Below are 15,902 nucleotides of genomic sequence, written 5' to 3' on the forward strand. Positions count from 1 at the left end.
ATGTTCGTGGACATTTGAGACAACATAAAGAAGTGTCCATGCATGTGAAATGGTCTCAAAAGAAGCTACTTGAAGCTTATGTTAGGGGGTCCATGACAGACAAAGAGGGTGTGTGTATATATATATATAATACATTACATACATCTCATTCATGCAACAAATAGTGTTAGACCCCTGTTAACAAGTACAGTTATGCTCAACAGTTTTCCATAAGGTTGAGAGATAAGAAGTGACGTTACACATACAGGGTGAAAAATAGTAAGAGAATAAATAAATAAGTGAAATAAATTAATTGGGAATACATATACAAGCTAACTACTTGTTTCTTAAGGTTGTGTTTAAAAGTGAAAATAGAGCTTGAGGTTTTCAAATTTACAATCAGATCATTCCAGATCTGCGTTCCCCGACTCACTACACTCATGCCATCAGTCCAGACCAAACTTGATGAGAGAAAGTCAAATTTTGAAATTACTTAAATGTTCATTTTTAATCTTATTTTCTTGAAGGTTTTAGCTGGAGAGAAAAAAACACAAAAAACAAGTTTTTTAAAAATGCTTGCCCCCCTTTTAACAAACGCATGTACAGTGAGTTATCTCAGGTTTTGGTAATAATACATCATCTGTCCATCTATCAAGCGCTGTGAGGTACACTCATCGGCCTATTTGTGTGGTCACACACGCTCACACACACACACACACACACACGCTCACACACACACACGCTTTAAATTGCAGTAACCCCATTGTTGTTTTATGCAAACAGCCTGAAGCTGGATAGGACGCACTGAGCCTTATGCAAATCAGCCTATCAGGCAGCAGGATGCACTGCAGAGGTGAGTGTTTCTCCACTTAGGAAAATGTTGATGAGCATGATGGATTTCTGAAACTTTTTAACCCAACACTGACCTCACTTTAAAAATCGAAGGAGACGAAGAGCAGCTGGAGCAACACTTGTTTATTAGTCAGAGGTGAGTCACTCCTCCTCTACAAGTCCATCAAACTACTTTTTAGTATCTTCATTTTTTTAATTTGAGCTGAACTTTACTTGGAGTTTGTTTTCTTCCTGTGGAAATGGCAGTGATTCTATCTGCTCTGCTTATGAATATTATAATAAGGACTCACACAGGAGTGAGTACAGTCTGCGTGGTGCAGTGGAGGGGAGGGCGCATTAGAATAAACTAAGTTCATTTTCCTGGGTGGCCTGAGTGCTTCATTGTCCTGGTATAGTTACAATCCTGTAGGAAAATCAGCTATATTTATCATTACAGATATTAAGATGAGCGCAGACACTGTGGAGCAGTCGGACGCTCAAGCTGATCAGGCAGGTAAGAAGATTTCACCTTTCATAAAGGCACAAACATCATGTCTTTAGACTCACAATCAACACAAGCAAGAATCTGTAATAGTTTGCTGATGCTCATCTCTTTATATCTTCACAAAGACTTGTTTTAACAACTTTTCACAAGTGGATTCTCTCAGTTTTATTCAATATTGTGTCAGTTGCAACATGAAAATACACCAAATAAGGCTTAATTGTGCTTTTCATTAGACATCAGGAAAAAACACTTAAGATGCTGTTTGTCCAGATTATCAGTGAGGATATTTGTTAGATGCCTAAAAAGACAAAAAAAAGGTTATGAATAATCCTGCCTTTTACAGTCAAAGCCCAAATATTAAACATTTAAGGTCCAGTAATTTGTAACATTAGAAAATAAAAAAGTCCAAAGTGAGATTAACGATTGATATGACGTGTGTGAAGTGTTCAAACTATTTAAAAACATAATATTTACAAAAGTACAAATATTCACACACAAAGATGTTAACGACAACTTTCATGTTTAACTTTTAGATAATCGTTAGATGATCTTTGTTGTGCGTGCGTGTGTGTGTGTGTGTGTGTGTGAGTGTGTGTGTGTGATGGGGTAACATAAAGTATAAGGACCATTTGTTATCTTTATTATTTTAGTACACAGAAAGCATTTAACTTCCAAATAATCCTAAGAATGGTATTTATGCTGCCAAATCTTAAACAGGCAGCTGTTTTGATCTCTTTTTTGGAGGGAGCTGTGTGTGTGTGTGTGTGTGTGTGTGTGTGTGTGTGTGTGTGTGTGTGTGTGTGTGTGTGTGTGTGTGTGGGTGTGTGTGTGTGGTGGGGGGGCTTGTGTCTGTGGCAGTTGGTTGCTCGACCAGGATGCCCCCGAGGCTGTTTGCAGAGAAATGGTGCCTGCCTCGGGGAATGAAGATGACAACCAGCAACAAAACAGAAAACCAGGAACCAGAAAAAGTTCCACTTTTATTGAGACAATAGTAGTTTGAGAGAAGTGAGCACAAAAGCTTTCATGAAAGTACTTTCCAAAAATGACTTCAGTTTTGTTCCAAGTGCCAAAGCTGGTCTGGTCTTTGATTTATCCACACTGAAAGAAAATCTAAAAAAAATCTATCTTTCTCTGAGATATTGACCTAAAAGAATATTTTATCTGAAGACATAGAACTGAACAAATATGACAAGAAATGTTTTGCCTGGGAAGATACCACCAGGGAAAGTTCAGATGTACCACTTGTACATTCAAAGTGCTGCTAATATCTGATATCAACTCAAAACAAATGAATCCTACTAATGTTGCCTTGAAGAAATGCTGTCGATAAAAACACACTTTGTTGAATATTCTGTATTTTTTGCAACTTTACGTCGATTCAAATCATTTCTGCTGACATCACATTCAACATCAAAACACATTTTCTGCCAAAACTTCAGCACATCGGGTTGTTTATTCGTGTTTCAGTCTGTTGTCTGACAGCAAGTATACTGACTGGGCGCACGTTTTTTCATCCTTTCTTGCAGACTTGATGACGTTTTCACACTTCAGCCTCAGTAAGCGTTCATTACAATGAAGTGTTTCTGCTCTGATGCTTTTGAATCATTAACTCTTGAATGTGACTTACATATTGAAATAGAATATGTGATAGTACCAAGTGAGAGAGTTTAAAAAAACATGCAGGATTAATATTAGGACGTATACATTTAATTCAAAAGGTCTTAATCCAACCTTTAATTTAAAACTTGCTGCGGTTGCATCCTGGATATGTTATGTGTATTTACAGTGGAAGAGACACACTGTATGATGAAGGACACTCAAAGAAGTCATTATTATTAGGAGTAGTATATAATTTTTTTTTTTTTTTTTACGTGTATAAAACTTGCAGATCATTATGGGGGGTTTTGGAGCTCATGTTTTTGTTATTTATGGGTTCATGTTTCTTATTCCACGTGTGGCTCTGATGGTATCAGAGTATAAAAAGCAAACAAACGAGCCACAAAGTTTCACTGGATGACAAGTTCCAATGAACTGACACAGGTAGATTATTCAGATCAGACCCACATGCGTACATCATCCTGCTGCCTTAAATACTCATTTTAATATCTGTCTGCAGGATGAATGAGAGCAGTAAGTCCTTCTGAGATCCAATTACAGCATCGAGGAATCAGAGAGTTCAGAGAAACAGAGTAAAGCCTTCTCACTTTTCTTTCTTTTCACCAGTTTAATAACAAAAACCCAGAGTCACATTTGGTACTTCAGTTTTTGATCAAGTTCATCATAAAATGCTGTTTGTTAACCCTTTATAGGGCAAGTGACTGTTTTTAGAAATTTCCACAAACATTACATATGGCCACCCTTCTGCACCTCAGTAAGGTCGAGAAGCATGTGATCCTCACTCAGCCAATCAGAAGAGATCACCCTACGTCACTGGCATTTGAAACAAATATGGTAAATATGGTTTGTGAATGTTCATTACACTAACAATTTTTGAAAAATGTCATAACAGAAATAAAGTTCTGTTATGTCCCTGAACAACACTATGAGATTTTTCAATGAGTGCCCAGTAAAGGGTTAAACTTAGTGAAAGAGGAGTGCACAAACACTTTGGCTCGCTGGTGTGTCCACCTGATGACACAGGTAAAGTCAGACCATAAAGTGTCACTTTTATTTGGAGAAAGTTGTGGTGATATAAGACGGACTTCAGTCCAGTTGAACGCCTCTTGCACTGGGCTGGGAGACATGATTGACAACAGTCGAGTGAACCACCTTTACAGATGACCTGGTGGTTTCCAGTCTACCTTCTGGTCTCCTGTAGCTGCTGACTGTTTATAACCTTACTTTAATATACGTTCTGGTTGAGCTGATACAAAGTGGACATCACTTAAGTACGTTTTTTTTTTGTTTTTTTTAAGTTTGCATTAACAAAGCATCTCCATTGAGTATTTACTGTAAGAGCAGACTTCTCTTCCAGGCCTCACATGCAAATTAGCGCCCACTCGTTTGGAAAGACGCGGTTTACAACCACTCACCTCTTGGTGCATTGGGGTGCATTCCCACCCTGCGTTAAAGCTATCCACTTGTAATAAAATCGCCCATGAGGGATGTTAATGAAAGCTATAAACGTGGCTATATGCAGGTGTTCTGAGACTCACTGGTTTGGTATGAATGAAGGACAGGTAACGCTGCCTCCCTCTGCATGATGCGTTCATTCTCATTCAAATGTACGGCCGTTTAATTACATGTGAAACAGAGAAGTCAAGGACTCAACGGAGAATCATTTTTAATGCAATGTGGAAACACTCTCTAAGTGGTCTGAGCTGTCGGATCTCAATCTGTCCTCAGGAAACGTTTGCGTGCGTTCACACCTAACGCTAAGGCTTTAATGCAAGGTGTAAACAGACTCTGTTTACAGCGCTCAACACAAAATCATGTATGACGCCGGTAAAAGTGACAAAATCTGTTGCGATAAACTGAATCCGACGGTCTTCCTGTTTTTTAATTTGTCGTAAAAAAATCTTAGATTTAGACTTAGACTGAACTTTATTGATCCTTTTGGGTTGACTCCCTCAAGGAAATTTAGGTTCCAGCAGCATATACAATAAAATAAAATTAAAAATGTAGCAGGTAACAAAAAGTAACAATATAAAGAATAAGAGAGAATAAATAATAGAACAGAATAATACACAAAAAATATGCATGGAAGAAGCAGAAAAAATACACAAAAAAGGCAATGATTATTATTGCGATTATTGCACTTGGTTGAGATTATTGCACATACAAGTGAAAGTGTCCATGTGTTATTGCACAGTGAGGGTAGAAGGAAAGACGCTTGATGTCTGTAATAAAGTTGAATATCTTGGTCATTTAACCACAGGAAAAATGACTGCAGTATGTATACGCTCAAGAAAGAAACCTCGTGTCTGAATGTAACTGCTGACTTAAATGATCCTGATCCATAGTTGAGAGAAATGTAAATAAATCATCCTGTCCGACATTATAATGAACCAGTCCTTACCGTTAACAGTTTTAAATATTATATTTATAGTATATTTGTTGTAAAAACTTTGAACCTTTGTTGTGTTGTATTTCTATTTTATTGCACTTGTTTGTCTTTCTATGTATTTTGTTGTCATTTTTCTGAACCTTGAGTCAATGATAAAGTTTAAATTAAACACACTTTGATTGGCATTGTCAAATTGCAGATTTTAGTTTTGATAAATCTTGTTGGTAAAACAGAACTGTACTTTTATTTTATACAGTATAAGAACATACAACACTTCATAGGATTGAGATACAGCTCCTGCAACAGTGTTTATACTTGTGAAAGTTAACATTTATTATTGTTATGTTATTTTTCATATACCTTTGATGGCGTTCACTCTCAGGACTAACAGAACAGCTTCAGATGGAGAGTTCTCTCAGTGCTGTGATGGACTTTGGGTCATTGTTTGCAGAGTGTGTTCGTTGACAGAGCTGGCTTCCTGCGCTCTGAGCTGATTTGCATGCCTTGGTCATTTCCATACTGGTAGTTGGGCTGTGAAGCTGGTTGTGCTGGGGGGCAGTGACATAGTGTGGAGAGAGTGAGGCCAGGGCAAAACGGGGTTAAGAGAGTGTGTGGGTATTTATGTGTGCTTTGTGCGTGTGTGTGTGTGTGTCTGTGGGGGGGGGAGAGAGAGAGTTATAGGTATATTTGCATTATGTGTCTACAGCAGCTCAGCATCACACACACACACACACACACACACGCACACAGACTCCCAAAAGGCCCAATTTGACATTCAAATGATGTGAGCTTATCCAGCACACTTTTGAGCTCTCCTGCTTCTCGAGACCTCTCCCTCTCTGACTCTGCCCTGTTATATACAAGATCTTCCTGTGGATGGTTTTGGATTCTTAAAACTTATTGATGAGGTAATACGTTAATCTAAGACAGCTTCTTCTTCCACGGGAACAACACATCACATCGTATCATACATGGACAAAATGAAGAATAAAATACCTTACAGTGGAGTTGTTCTAAATCCACTAATAAGTGGCATTGAATTGGAAAAAAAAAAAAAAAAAGATCTTATTATAGGTCCTCAAAAAGTCAGCCTTCAAAAAGATGTTCTGGTCCAACATCGAAATCAAGTAGAAGAAATCTCTTTGGCTTCAGCTGGAGGTCGGCGCTCTCGGAGAAGGACTCCTTCTCACAGGCAGAATCCAAACAAAGTACATGAATCACTTAAGGACAATTTGCAACACTTAAATACACCCTAAGGGATTAGCATGCTCTGGTTCTTTATTTGGATCCTGTCTGAGAGAAGGTGTTAATTCAAAAGGGGAAGATTTGATGGTTAAAATAAGGGTAAACACTCGTTTCATATCACAAGCTGTAAATGATGTCTTACATGAATCATGCATAACTGATTTGTTATGATCTGAATGTGTGTCACTAAAAAGATCTTTACGCGCCATGATGACATTTTAAAACCTCTTTCTCTCCTCTGATATTTAGAGCACAACGGGATCGACTTCAATCGACAGGTGAGCGCTGAAGTTCTTCCTCACTTCCCTTTCTGTGTTCAGATTCCTGAGTTAGAAAGTAAGAGTCTCTCATCAGAAGGCTTTCAGTGGTTTCCTGTAACATGTGTTCACATCCAGCGCAGAGTGAGAATGTGGAGCCATGTACACACTTAGATGGCGTCTGTATGATGTAGCCTTGGATCAAATTCAGTTCTGAAGTACGATCATGAGGTGACCCATGTTGCCTCAAGATCCTCTAAATCTGCATCCACCTGGTAATAAAAGGCGTTAACCTTTATATCAATAATAATAATAATAATGATAATACATTTTATTTGTAGCACACCTTACATTTAAAAGAAAATCTCAAAGTGCTACAAGTACCATAAAAACCATCTAACTATCGTCAACAATTCTTAGAAAAGGAACAAAACAAGCTGAGTTTGAGTTTTTGCTTCCAAACATCAGACTCCTTTCTTCTCAGTCCCAACCAAGCAAACATATGTAGGACTACTTTAATGCACAGTTTAGCGGAGTTATTCACAAACCTTTAGGATGCAATCAGTGATCACTAACCTCGGGTTGTGAAACCAGAAAGGAAGACGTTCCTATATAAGATGTTTTCACTGACGTACGTGTAAATACATTCAAACGATTAGATATCCGAAGATAAACACTTCATCGTCAATTAATACAGGACTATTTTCAGCTGCTGATTTACACACATCAGATGCTTCAGTACACATCTACCGGAGCAGAGCTGTGTAATATGATATACGAAGGCTGTGACTCCATTATGTGCTTTTAACGGCCTCCAGAGCACAGAAGACATATCAGGCTATCTCAGAGAAAACTTGTCAGTAGGATGAATTCACTGTTGGTTTTTTGGATTAGCTGATCATTCGGAAAAAGAAAAACACAGATTATCACAAGACTCCGTGTACCCTTTGAAAGTCCTAATTATGAAGCTCAGTTGGAATATAAACAGCCCAGAGCCATGTGAATGGTGCTGAACCTTTTCCCAGGACAAAAGGTTCAACCGACTCGTCGACGGCTAACATCCTCAGGATAAACTACCTGCTCTTCCCACAGACGTCAATAATGACTGCCATCTCTATAGAAGCACCTCAAATAGTTTGAAGCTATTTGAATACTTCTCTAAACACGCTTTTTGGCACGGGAGGCACATCTCTTTCAGTGCTCGTGTTTTCAGGAAGTGTCATAGCTTTCAGGGGTGAGGGGTTGGCGTGTGAGGGGGGGTTGATATTTGCATACTGGCTTGCCCAAGGCCAGAGAGTCTATCAGTCTTTGTATCATGTGCAGTGACAAAACTGGTCCTGGAGCGAGTGTGTGTGACTATACGTGTGTGCGTGTGTGTGTAGTGTCTTTGAGCACAGTATGAATCTAAAGATCCATTTAACCTTAAATTATGTACTCAGAAGTCTTTTTTTGTTCAGCTTTATGAGACTTTTGTCTTGTTAATCTGTTGTCAAAAAACATGACTTTATGCTGTCTGGTTATATTTTCTTAGATTAAGACAGAGGATATCAACGATTTACCTCATTCAGCCTCCACGCTGAAGACATGTCCCCTCACACAGAGCTCTTCGATGTCGGGAGGTCAGCTGACAGGGGTGAGACGTAGAAATGAACCATGCTTCTTTTTTGCATCTCGGCTCGTTTGAGTGTACTGGGTTTCACAGAGATGATCGCAGTAAAGAAGAAGTAGAAATAAAAGTGGAATTAGGGGAAGAAAAAAAAACGTTATCTGCTTTATAAATTCATATTATATTCAAAATGTCAGCTTGCGGGTCAAAAGCAGCACCAGCGGCTGCAGTTGCATGACGCCACCTGTTGCTCTCTAAGAGCTGTGTTTGAATTATAACATAGCACATGTAAAAAGAGTGTGAAAGCACGACTGCACCCAGGGCTCTGTCTAATGAGTCAAACACATGCATGCTGAGTGAGGGAGCACTGCTAGTTAACTTTTCTCATTTATTTTGACAAATTCAGACTTTTGTGATCTTGTTTTAGCCAATGCTGATATCTCCGTGAAAATACTTTGACACTGGCCCTTTTGACAGTGGTGTATAATAAATGATAAAATATTTACAACTATTAATGAATCATTGAATAGTGATTCTTATAGATGAGAAAGTAACGTGCTTCGACGATGTTTGCTGAAGTGTAAAGGACTGGTTTTTCTTTTCCAGGAGCTCACCTCTCTTCACACCATGCAGCAGCTGGTTCTGATGCCACCGTCTCACCTGTCGTCTCCCTCCTCCTTCCTGCTGTCTCAGAGTCCCAGCAGCCACCAAGGTCCTTTTTCTTTTACCATTGAAAAACGGTAGTAAAAAAAGTGCTAATCCACACGTATAGCAGTGCTCTAAATTCAAGCCTTTATTTTTTGAAGGCTGACTGATCCACAATTAGGTAAAAATATGGAAAAGCTTTTTTTGAAGATGTATCCCTGTTTAGCATAAACACTGGGAAAAGGGGGAGTCCGTTAGCTTGCCTGTGTCTGTGGCATGTTTAAATCTTACCGGGATGTTTGGTTTGTCGTATCTTATCAAAAACCACCGTGGAAAAAAAGACACTCGAGTTTAATGGTGTCTGTGCTTGACAATGACTTACCCAGATGAAGACAAAAGTCAGAGCTTTAATTTAAAGACGTGATGTGTTTAAATTAAATTGTTTTTCACGAATCTAATTACCAAGTCAAAAATAAGAGATGGAAAAAAAATTGTGATTTAGAGGGAGTTATATAAAATCTTTTTTCGTGTGTTTATAGCCTACGATGAAGTAAATGTTTTTTTTTCCTATTAAATCAGTAAACAGACATTTAAAATGTCATTCTTCTTTTTTTTCGTTTGTAGCCCTTCTGCAGCAGAACCTGTTGTCACTTCCAGGTCAGAGTCAGACTGGTCTCCTCCAGCACCAACCTGGACTGGCTTTGACTCCACAGGTAAATCCACAACGCTGCCTGCCACAACATACAGCAAAGCTGCAAAGGCCTGTAAAAACTTCCACCAATGTCGGATGAGCCTGCAATTAAAGGCATGAATAGTGAATATTGGGGCCAAATTAAACAGGTCAACAGAAACAAATACATTGTGAAGTGCTCGTGTTCATAACTTGTTGCTGCTGAAAGCACAAACATGTATAGATTGTTAAATTACTCTAAAAAAATGTTTAAGAAGAAAACATGTCTTCTAAGAGTGCATTCATTGCCGTGCACCTTACTGACATCCTTTACTGCCAGTTTTGAAATTCAGCTTTTGTGCCTTTAAAGAACGTGGTTTGAACCAAGCGATCTGCAGTGAAACAAAATCTAAAAATATTTCTCGGACGAAAACATGCTTCATTTTTTGTTTCTGTGCCTAATTTTTTTTTTATGACCCAGGTTATGAGTCGCTCTGGTCTGTCAGGAGTGTCTATGGAGAACCACATGGACATGTCCCACCTGCAGATGCCCAAACACATGTCAGTCCCACCGCAGGAAGAACCCAGTGATCTGGAAGAACTGGAGCAGTTTGCGAAAGCATTCAAACAGAGACGCATCAAGCTGGGCTTCACTCAGGTAACAAGAAGGGAAAACCTCCATCAGACAATAGGTGCCAATCAAGCCCCCCCGGGGATCTCAGGCCCCTCCCCTATAGGGCCAGGACCCCGAGTTGGGACCCAATACAAAAGACAAAATTAGCAGTAATATTTAAAGGACCAGAACAGAATTATATAAGAATTAGCTTTAACAATAACCAGCCTCCTAATAGTTTAAAGATTATATTCATATTTAAAATGACACTCACAAAAAGGATTTGGATTCTCTTTGGCAAACAGTTGGAAGTTTTATGCATTTATTAAATTGAGATTGTTGCTCTAAACAGTGATAAAGCTCATGACTGTTTCTGTGTATTTTTTTTAAACAGGGAGATGTGGGCCTTGCCATGGGAAAACTGTACGGGAATGACTTCAGCCAGACTACAATTTCTCGCTTCGAGGCTCTTAACCTCAGCTTCAAAAACATGTGCAAGCTCAAACCTCTGCTGGAAAAATGGCTGAGCGACGCAGGTAGTTTCCAGGAACTACATTTTATATTTACACGATACCAATGACAATGCTGCATTTATCTCACGAGGCCATACAGATGGAAACACATTCAACAAACTAGTATGAATTCAAGAAAGGACATCTTCTTTAAAATCCAGACATTTCATCGTCTTAGCGGATTTGTTTGCTGTTCAAAAAGAGAAGATGAATGTCTGAGTCATATTTGTTTCTACGACAGAGAACTCACCTTCTGACTCGATGAGCAACAGCACGTCTCTGCCTGCCCTGATCGAGGGCTACGGGCGCAAACGGAAAAAGAGGACAAGCATTGAAACAAACATCAAGATGACTTTAGAGAAACGTTTCCACGATGTGAGTTTAACACTGAATCAATATTGTGCTGTTTTTTTCTTGGCAGTGAGCCTGTTCTGCTCTCAAAGTTATAGTCAAGTTCATGCTGATGGTTTAATGATGAACAAACATGAAAATGTACATATAAAATAGAACGACAATGACAACATTTAATGGTTGTCAGGCAGATAGAGACTTCCCACAAAGTCATAAAAAAGAAGATATAACTAAACATTTGTTTAATTATTATTTTTTTTCAGAATCCAAAGCCGAACTCGGAGGAGATCACCCTGATCTCAGAGCAGCTGTCCATGGAGAAGGAGGTGGTTCGGGTTTGGTTCTGCAATCGGCGTCAGAAGGAGAAGAGGATCTACTGCCCCGTGTCCAGTTTATCGGTGAAGTCACACAGCTATAACTCCAGAATGGTTAGATGTCTAAAAGATCCATCTCTTTCATGTAGAAACACATGGGATTGTGAGTTTTTGTTAGCATTACACTAAGCTGGGGTCAGGAGTGGTCAGTCTAGCTTATTACAAAGACTGGAAGCAGGAGGAAACAGCTAGCCTGGCTTTTTATCTAATGTTGGTAGGATTAGGGTTAGATGTTGTTTCTCCTGAATCCACCACAGAGTAGTTCATAGCAAAACTAAATAAAAATGTCCCCAACACCGCTGACCCCATCCTTACTCCAGCTCTGTTCTCACAGGTTCATTTGGGATTTTATCAGCACTCAAAGTTCAGCAGAGGTTTCGGTACACAAGAGAAGTCCTAGATGATCAGTCAAATATTTGTTTTATCATGGTAGTACATGAGAAACAGACCTTGAGGCATTAAGCCCCCCTCAGGCTAATGAACTACATAAATGTAGACTTTATTTAATCTTTTAGTTTTCCTGTTGACATTGATTGACAAACCTTTTTCTCTTGAGCACAGCAGCTCCTGTTGGTTGTGTTAAATACTGATAAACATGCAGAGTGTTGCTTAGCAACCAAATATGTTTCGATTTTAAGTTTTTTTCTACCTTTTCACACTTTTACAGGCGTCAGGATCCAGATCCTACAGTCCTCTGGCTTCAGGTGGAGGTAAGTACTAACACCTTTCAGAATGAGCCTTTCATTATAATCCGATTACTGATCTATTTTAAAAAGGGACCGTGCAAGAAAAAAAAGAGAAAAAGAACATAGACATGTTAATATGCCAGGTTGTATCCATAAGCTGATTTCCATCTGTAGTTCTTTGGCAGGTTGGTGGTTTACATTAACTTATAGTATAACCAGAATGACCAAACAAAAACATAAACTGTACATTCAGTTGACAGAGAGAGGGGGGGTGTGTAAAATAAAATCAATAAATGTAAAAATCTAGATCCTTGTCTTCATAGATTTTCAATAGATTCATAACTTCCAAAGATCGATTTATTTGGGCTAATCAGTCACTCCCTGCTAAGTGCTAAAGGCCAAATGGAGCAGCAAGAGATTCAGCCAGTCAATCCTGAAGTATGCACCAATTCAATCAATCAATCAATCAATCTTTATTTATATAGCGTCAATTCATAACAGGCGTTATCTCAAGACACTTTACAAAAGCAGGTAAAGGACCTTACTGTTTGTCTGTTAACATTAACCAAAGAGCAGGTAACAAGACCATGCTCATTGTTATGTTTACAAAAAGCAGGTAAAGGACCTTACTTATGGCTATATTACAAGAGCCCAGCTTAATCCGTCATAGCGTGGCAAGAAAAAACTTCCTTTTAACAGGCAGAAATCTTCAGCAGACCCGGGCTCATGACGGATCAGCCATCTGCTAAACTGTGCTGGGCTTGAAAATGGGATGGGGGAGATTAAAACATAGACTTTGAATCGTGAATCCAGAATAGTTTTGAATTGAAAATATTTTCTGAATCAAATCGTGAGACACCCAGAGATTCCCAGCTCTATGTGAAATGTTTAAATCAAACCAGGATGAAGAGACCTTCAGACTTAAAGTGCTGCTGTTGCACATGATGTGCTAGTGTGGTCGCACATGGCTCTATCGTGATCATAATGAAATGCTCTAAATGTTTGTGAGATACGATAAAATGTAATTCACCTTCAGCTACAAAGATAATAAGACGTGATACCATATCACAGCCCCTTTGTTGGTCCATTTTGAAAATTGGTTGAGGAATTCAATGCTGCACACACTTTGCAGTCATGTACGTTTCCTTATTCAACATCAGTGATTCATGTAACTTCCCTAAACATCGACTTCTGCATTTGATTGAATGTTTGTTCATGTTTTGACCTTTTCTTTGCAGTTTCATCAAATTCATCTCCAAACAGTGTAAGCCGTGAAGCGTCTCCCAACAGCCTGTCTGCAGCCTCAGTCTCATTAACATCTCACGTCAACCCAGCTTCCTACAGCACATCAGGGTAGGAAAACAGTTCAATCAACACCCCTGCTGTTCATTTAAGCCACGAAAAAAAAAAAAGATTTGTATTCACACATTTTTAACATATTTCTAATGTAATATCTTCTGCAGTTGTAGTATCTGATATTTCGTGAGGAGCCAGGCTACCTGTTCCTGCAAAAGCATTACATACATTATACAGAAGCTACGGCTGTCCTGTTTAAAGGATCCATGTTTGTGAAGCACATTTCATGGACGGTGTTTAAGTATTCGGGCTTATTCATACACTGAAATGAGCAAATCGACCAAACGTGGGACCAAATTTCTCCGCTAACTAGAAATAAAGAGGACTGGATTTGACCTAAAGCCTTTGAACATGACATATATAATAAATAAACATATACCAGCATACGCTTAGATTATATATTTTTGAAACAGCTAAGCCAGTTCTGCCCATGCTAACAAAATCAACCTGCTAACACTCAGCAATTAAACATGTTCATATTTTGTGTTTTATCTTGTGAAAACAACATTTGAGTGTAAAACGACAGCTTGAGAGGAAACATTTCCAAGATAGTGCAGTAACTTCAGACAGACACGACAGGGATTTTCTCATCTTAATCGTGGCAAGACACAAAACAAGCCCCAAAATGTTGACTATTAACAGGTTATCATCAATTATTACATGGATAACTTTTCTGTCACTTGTTTAATCTGTCTTTCCTCTGGTCTTTTAGGTCCTGGTACCGAGCATGGAATCCTGCCACCTACCATCACTGAGACGCGTGAACTGAATCATATTCAAGGATTTGAAGCTTTTTTTTTGTTTTTTTGTCCACTTTCACAAGATGTGACGGAGCAACACGACGTCCCCTGTTATGAACAGGGTTTCACCTACATACTTTAAACCTTAGAGGGACGTAACAACACATTACAGCAGCACAAGCAGACGACCTCAACCCACTGCTGTAAACACAGACGCTCATGCACAAGACCAAACAGCCCCGAGCTGTTTGATTTGTGGTCATGTGACTCTTTACACAAAACATGAAGAATAGACACAACACAAACATGACATATTATTCACACTGGTGGGAATGTTCAAGCCGACATGTTTTATAAAAGTTGAGATTCAAAGAACCTGTTTGAATGATGAAGGATTTAGCTCTAGAGTCACTCATTTGTGTGCCCAGCTGTTCTAAACGCCACGTTTAAGCTGCACTACAATGATTTTGTTCCTAACAGTTTTTGTATATATTTATGCTCATGTTGTGGCTTATGTGGTGTGTAGTACATTTGATGCAGTCCTTAGTTGTGTACTGCTAGTCTGTCTAAATGAATAAGCAGTCAAAAAAGAGGGACTTAGTAAAACGTAAAAATCTGAACATTCATGGCTGGTGCAAAAAGTGCCAGAAAATGAACCTCATTTAAGTTAAAGGAAAACTTCTGATTTGGTTAGTTTAACTTCAAAGCATAAATCTGTTTGATTAATATTTCTGTTATTATTATTATTTGGATCCAAATCCAGATTTTATGCAAGACAAACAAAATAAATGTCTTACAATGTTGAGATCTGAGAACATGGACACAACAACGGGGCAAGAAACGGACTGTTCAAACAGATTTGTATTTGTGTTTTTTTAAATAATTATTTCACAATGTTAAATGCCCTTTACATTTTCACATACCTAAAGAATGAGATGGCATTTTGTTTTGTAGTGTTTGTCAAGAATAATAAAAATGTTTTTTAAAGCTCCTGTGAGCAACTTTTGAGTTGTGTGGATTTTGGCGCCCCTCTGTGGACAAAAGTGATAATGATTTTTCTTGGGTACATGTGCAAGTAAAGTTTTACAAAAAAATAAAATAAAATCTCAACCTGATTTATTTTAAAATTTTGAATGTGCAAATCAATTGAAGTTCCTGGCATGGACAATGTTTTTTTTGGCAGCATGTTGTTAAAGGTGACACTTTATTCAGGCACGTCATACAGAGGCATTAATATGCATTTACTAGGCGCTTACTTTCAATGAGACTTTGTTCTTTGGCAAGAATTACAGAGCATTATGCATCCGTGACAAAACTGGTTAAGTGATTAGTAGAAGAAGAGATCTAGAGATATGTGATGTGTCCACGTTTCACACAGCAACATAACATCTTGAATTTCCCTCGGGATCAATAAAGTATCTATCTATCTATCTATCTATCTATCTATAACAGGCTGCAGCGGCGGTAATAACAACAAAACGTCTCCTTTTTCTGTCCTGTGATGGTGATAAAATTTAGCATGTCGA

General features: G+C 38.6%; 1 protein-coding gene across 1 annotated transcript; it reads left to right on the top strand.

Annotated features, from left to right (window-relative positions):
• Nucleotides 1–607: 607 nt before the first annotated feature.
• Nucleotides 608–15,542, top strand: pou2f3 (POU class 2 homeobox 3). Its single transcript, XM_079355929.1, has 15 exons — nt 608–644; nt 763–832; nt 925–967; nt 1,268–1,324; nt 6,816–6,844; nt 8,355–8,456; nt 9,036–9,141; nt 9,699–9,787; nt 10,226–10,402; nt 10,752–10,893; nt 11,111–11,244; nt 11,484–11,648; nt 12,262–12,304; nt 13,519–13,633; nt 14,349–15,542. The coding sequence occupies exons 4-15, from the start codon at nt 1,276–1,278 to the stop codon at nt 14,389–14,391; spliced, it is 1,194 nt and encodes a 397-aa protein (XP_079212055.1). The 5' UTR covers nt 608–644; nt 763–832; nt 925–967; nt 1,268–1,275; the 3' UTR covers nt 14,392–15,542.
• The last annotated feature ends 360 nt before the right edge of the window (nt 15,543–15,902 follow it).

This window comes from Symphodus melops, assembly GCF_947650265.1.
Source record: "Symphodus melops genome assembly, chromosome: 11".
NCBI classification, from domain to species: domain Eukaryota; kingdom Metazoa; phylum Chordata; class Actinopteri; order Labriformes; family Labridae; genus Symphodus; species Symphodus melops.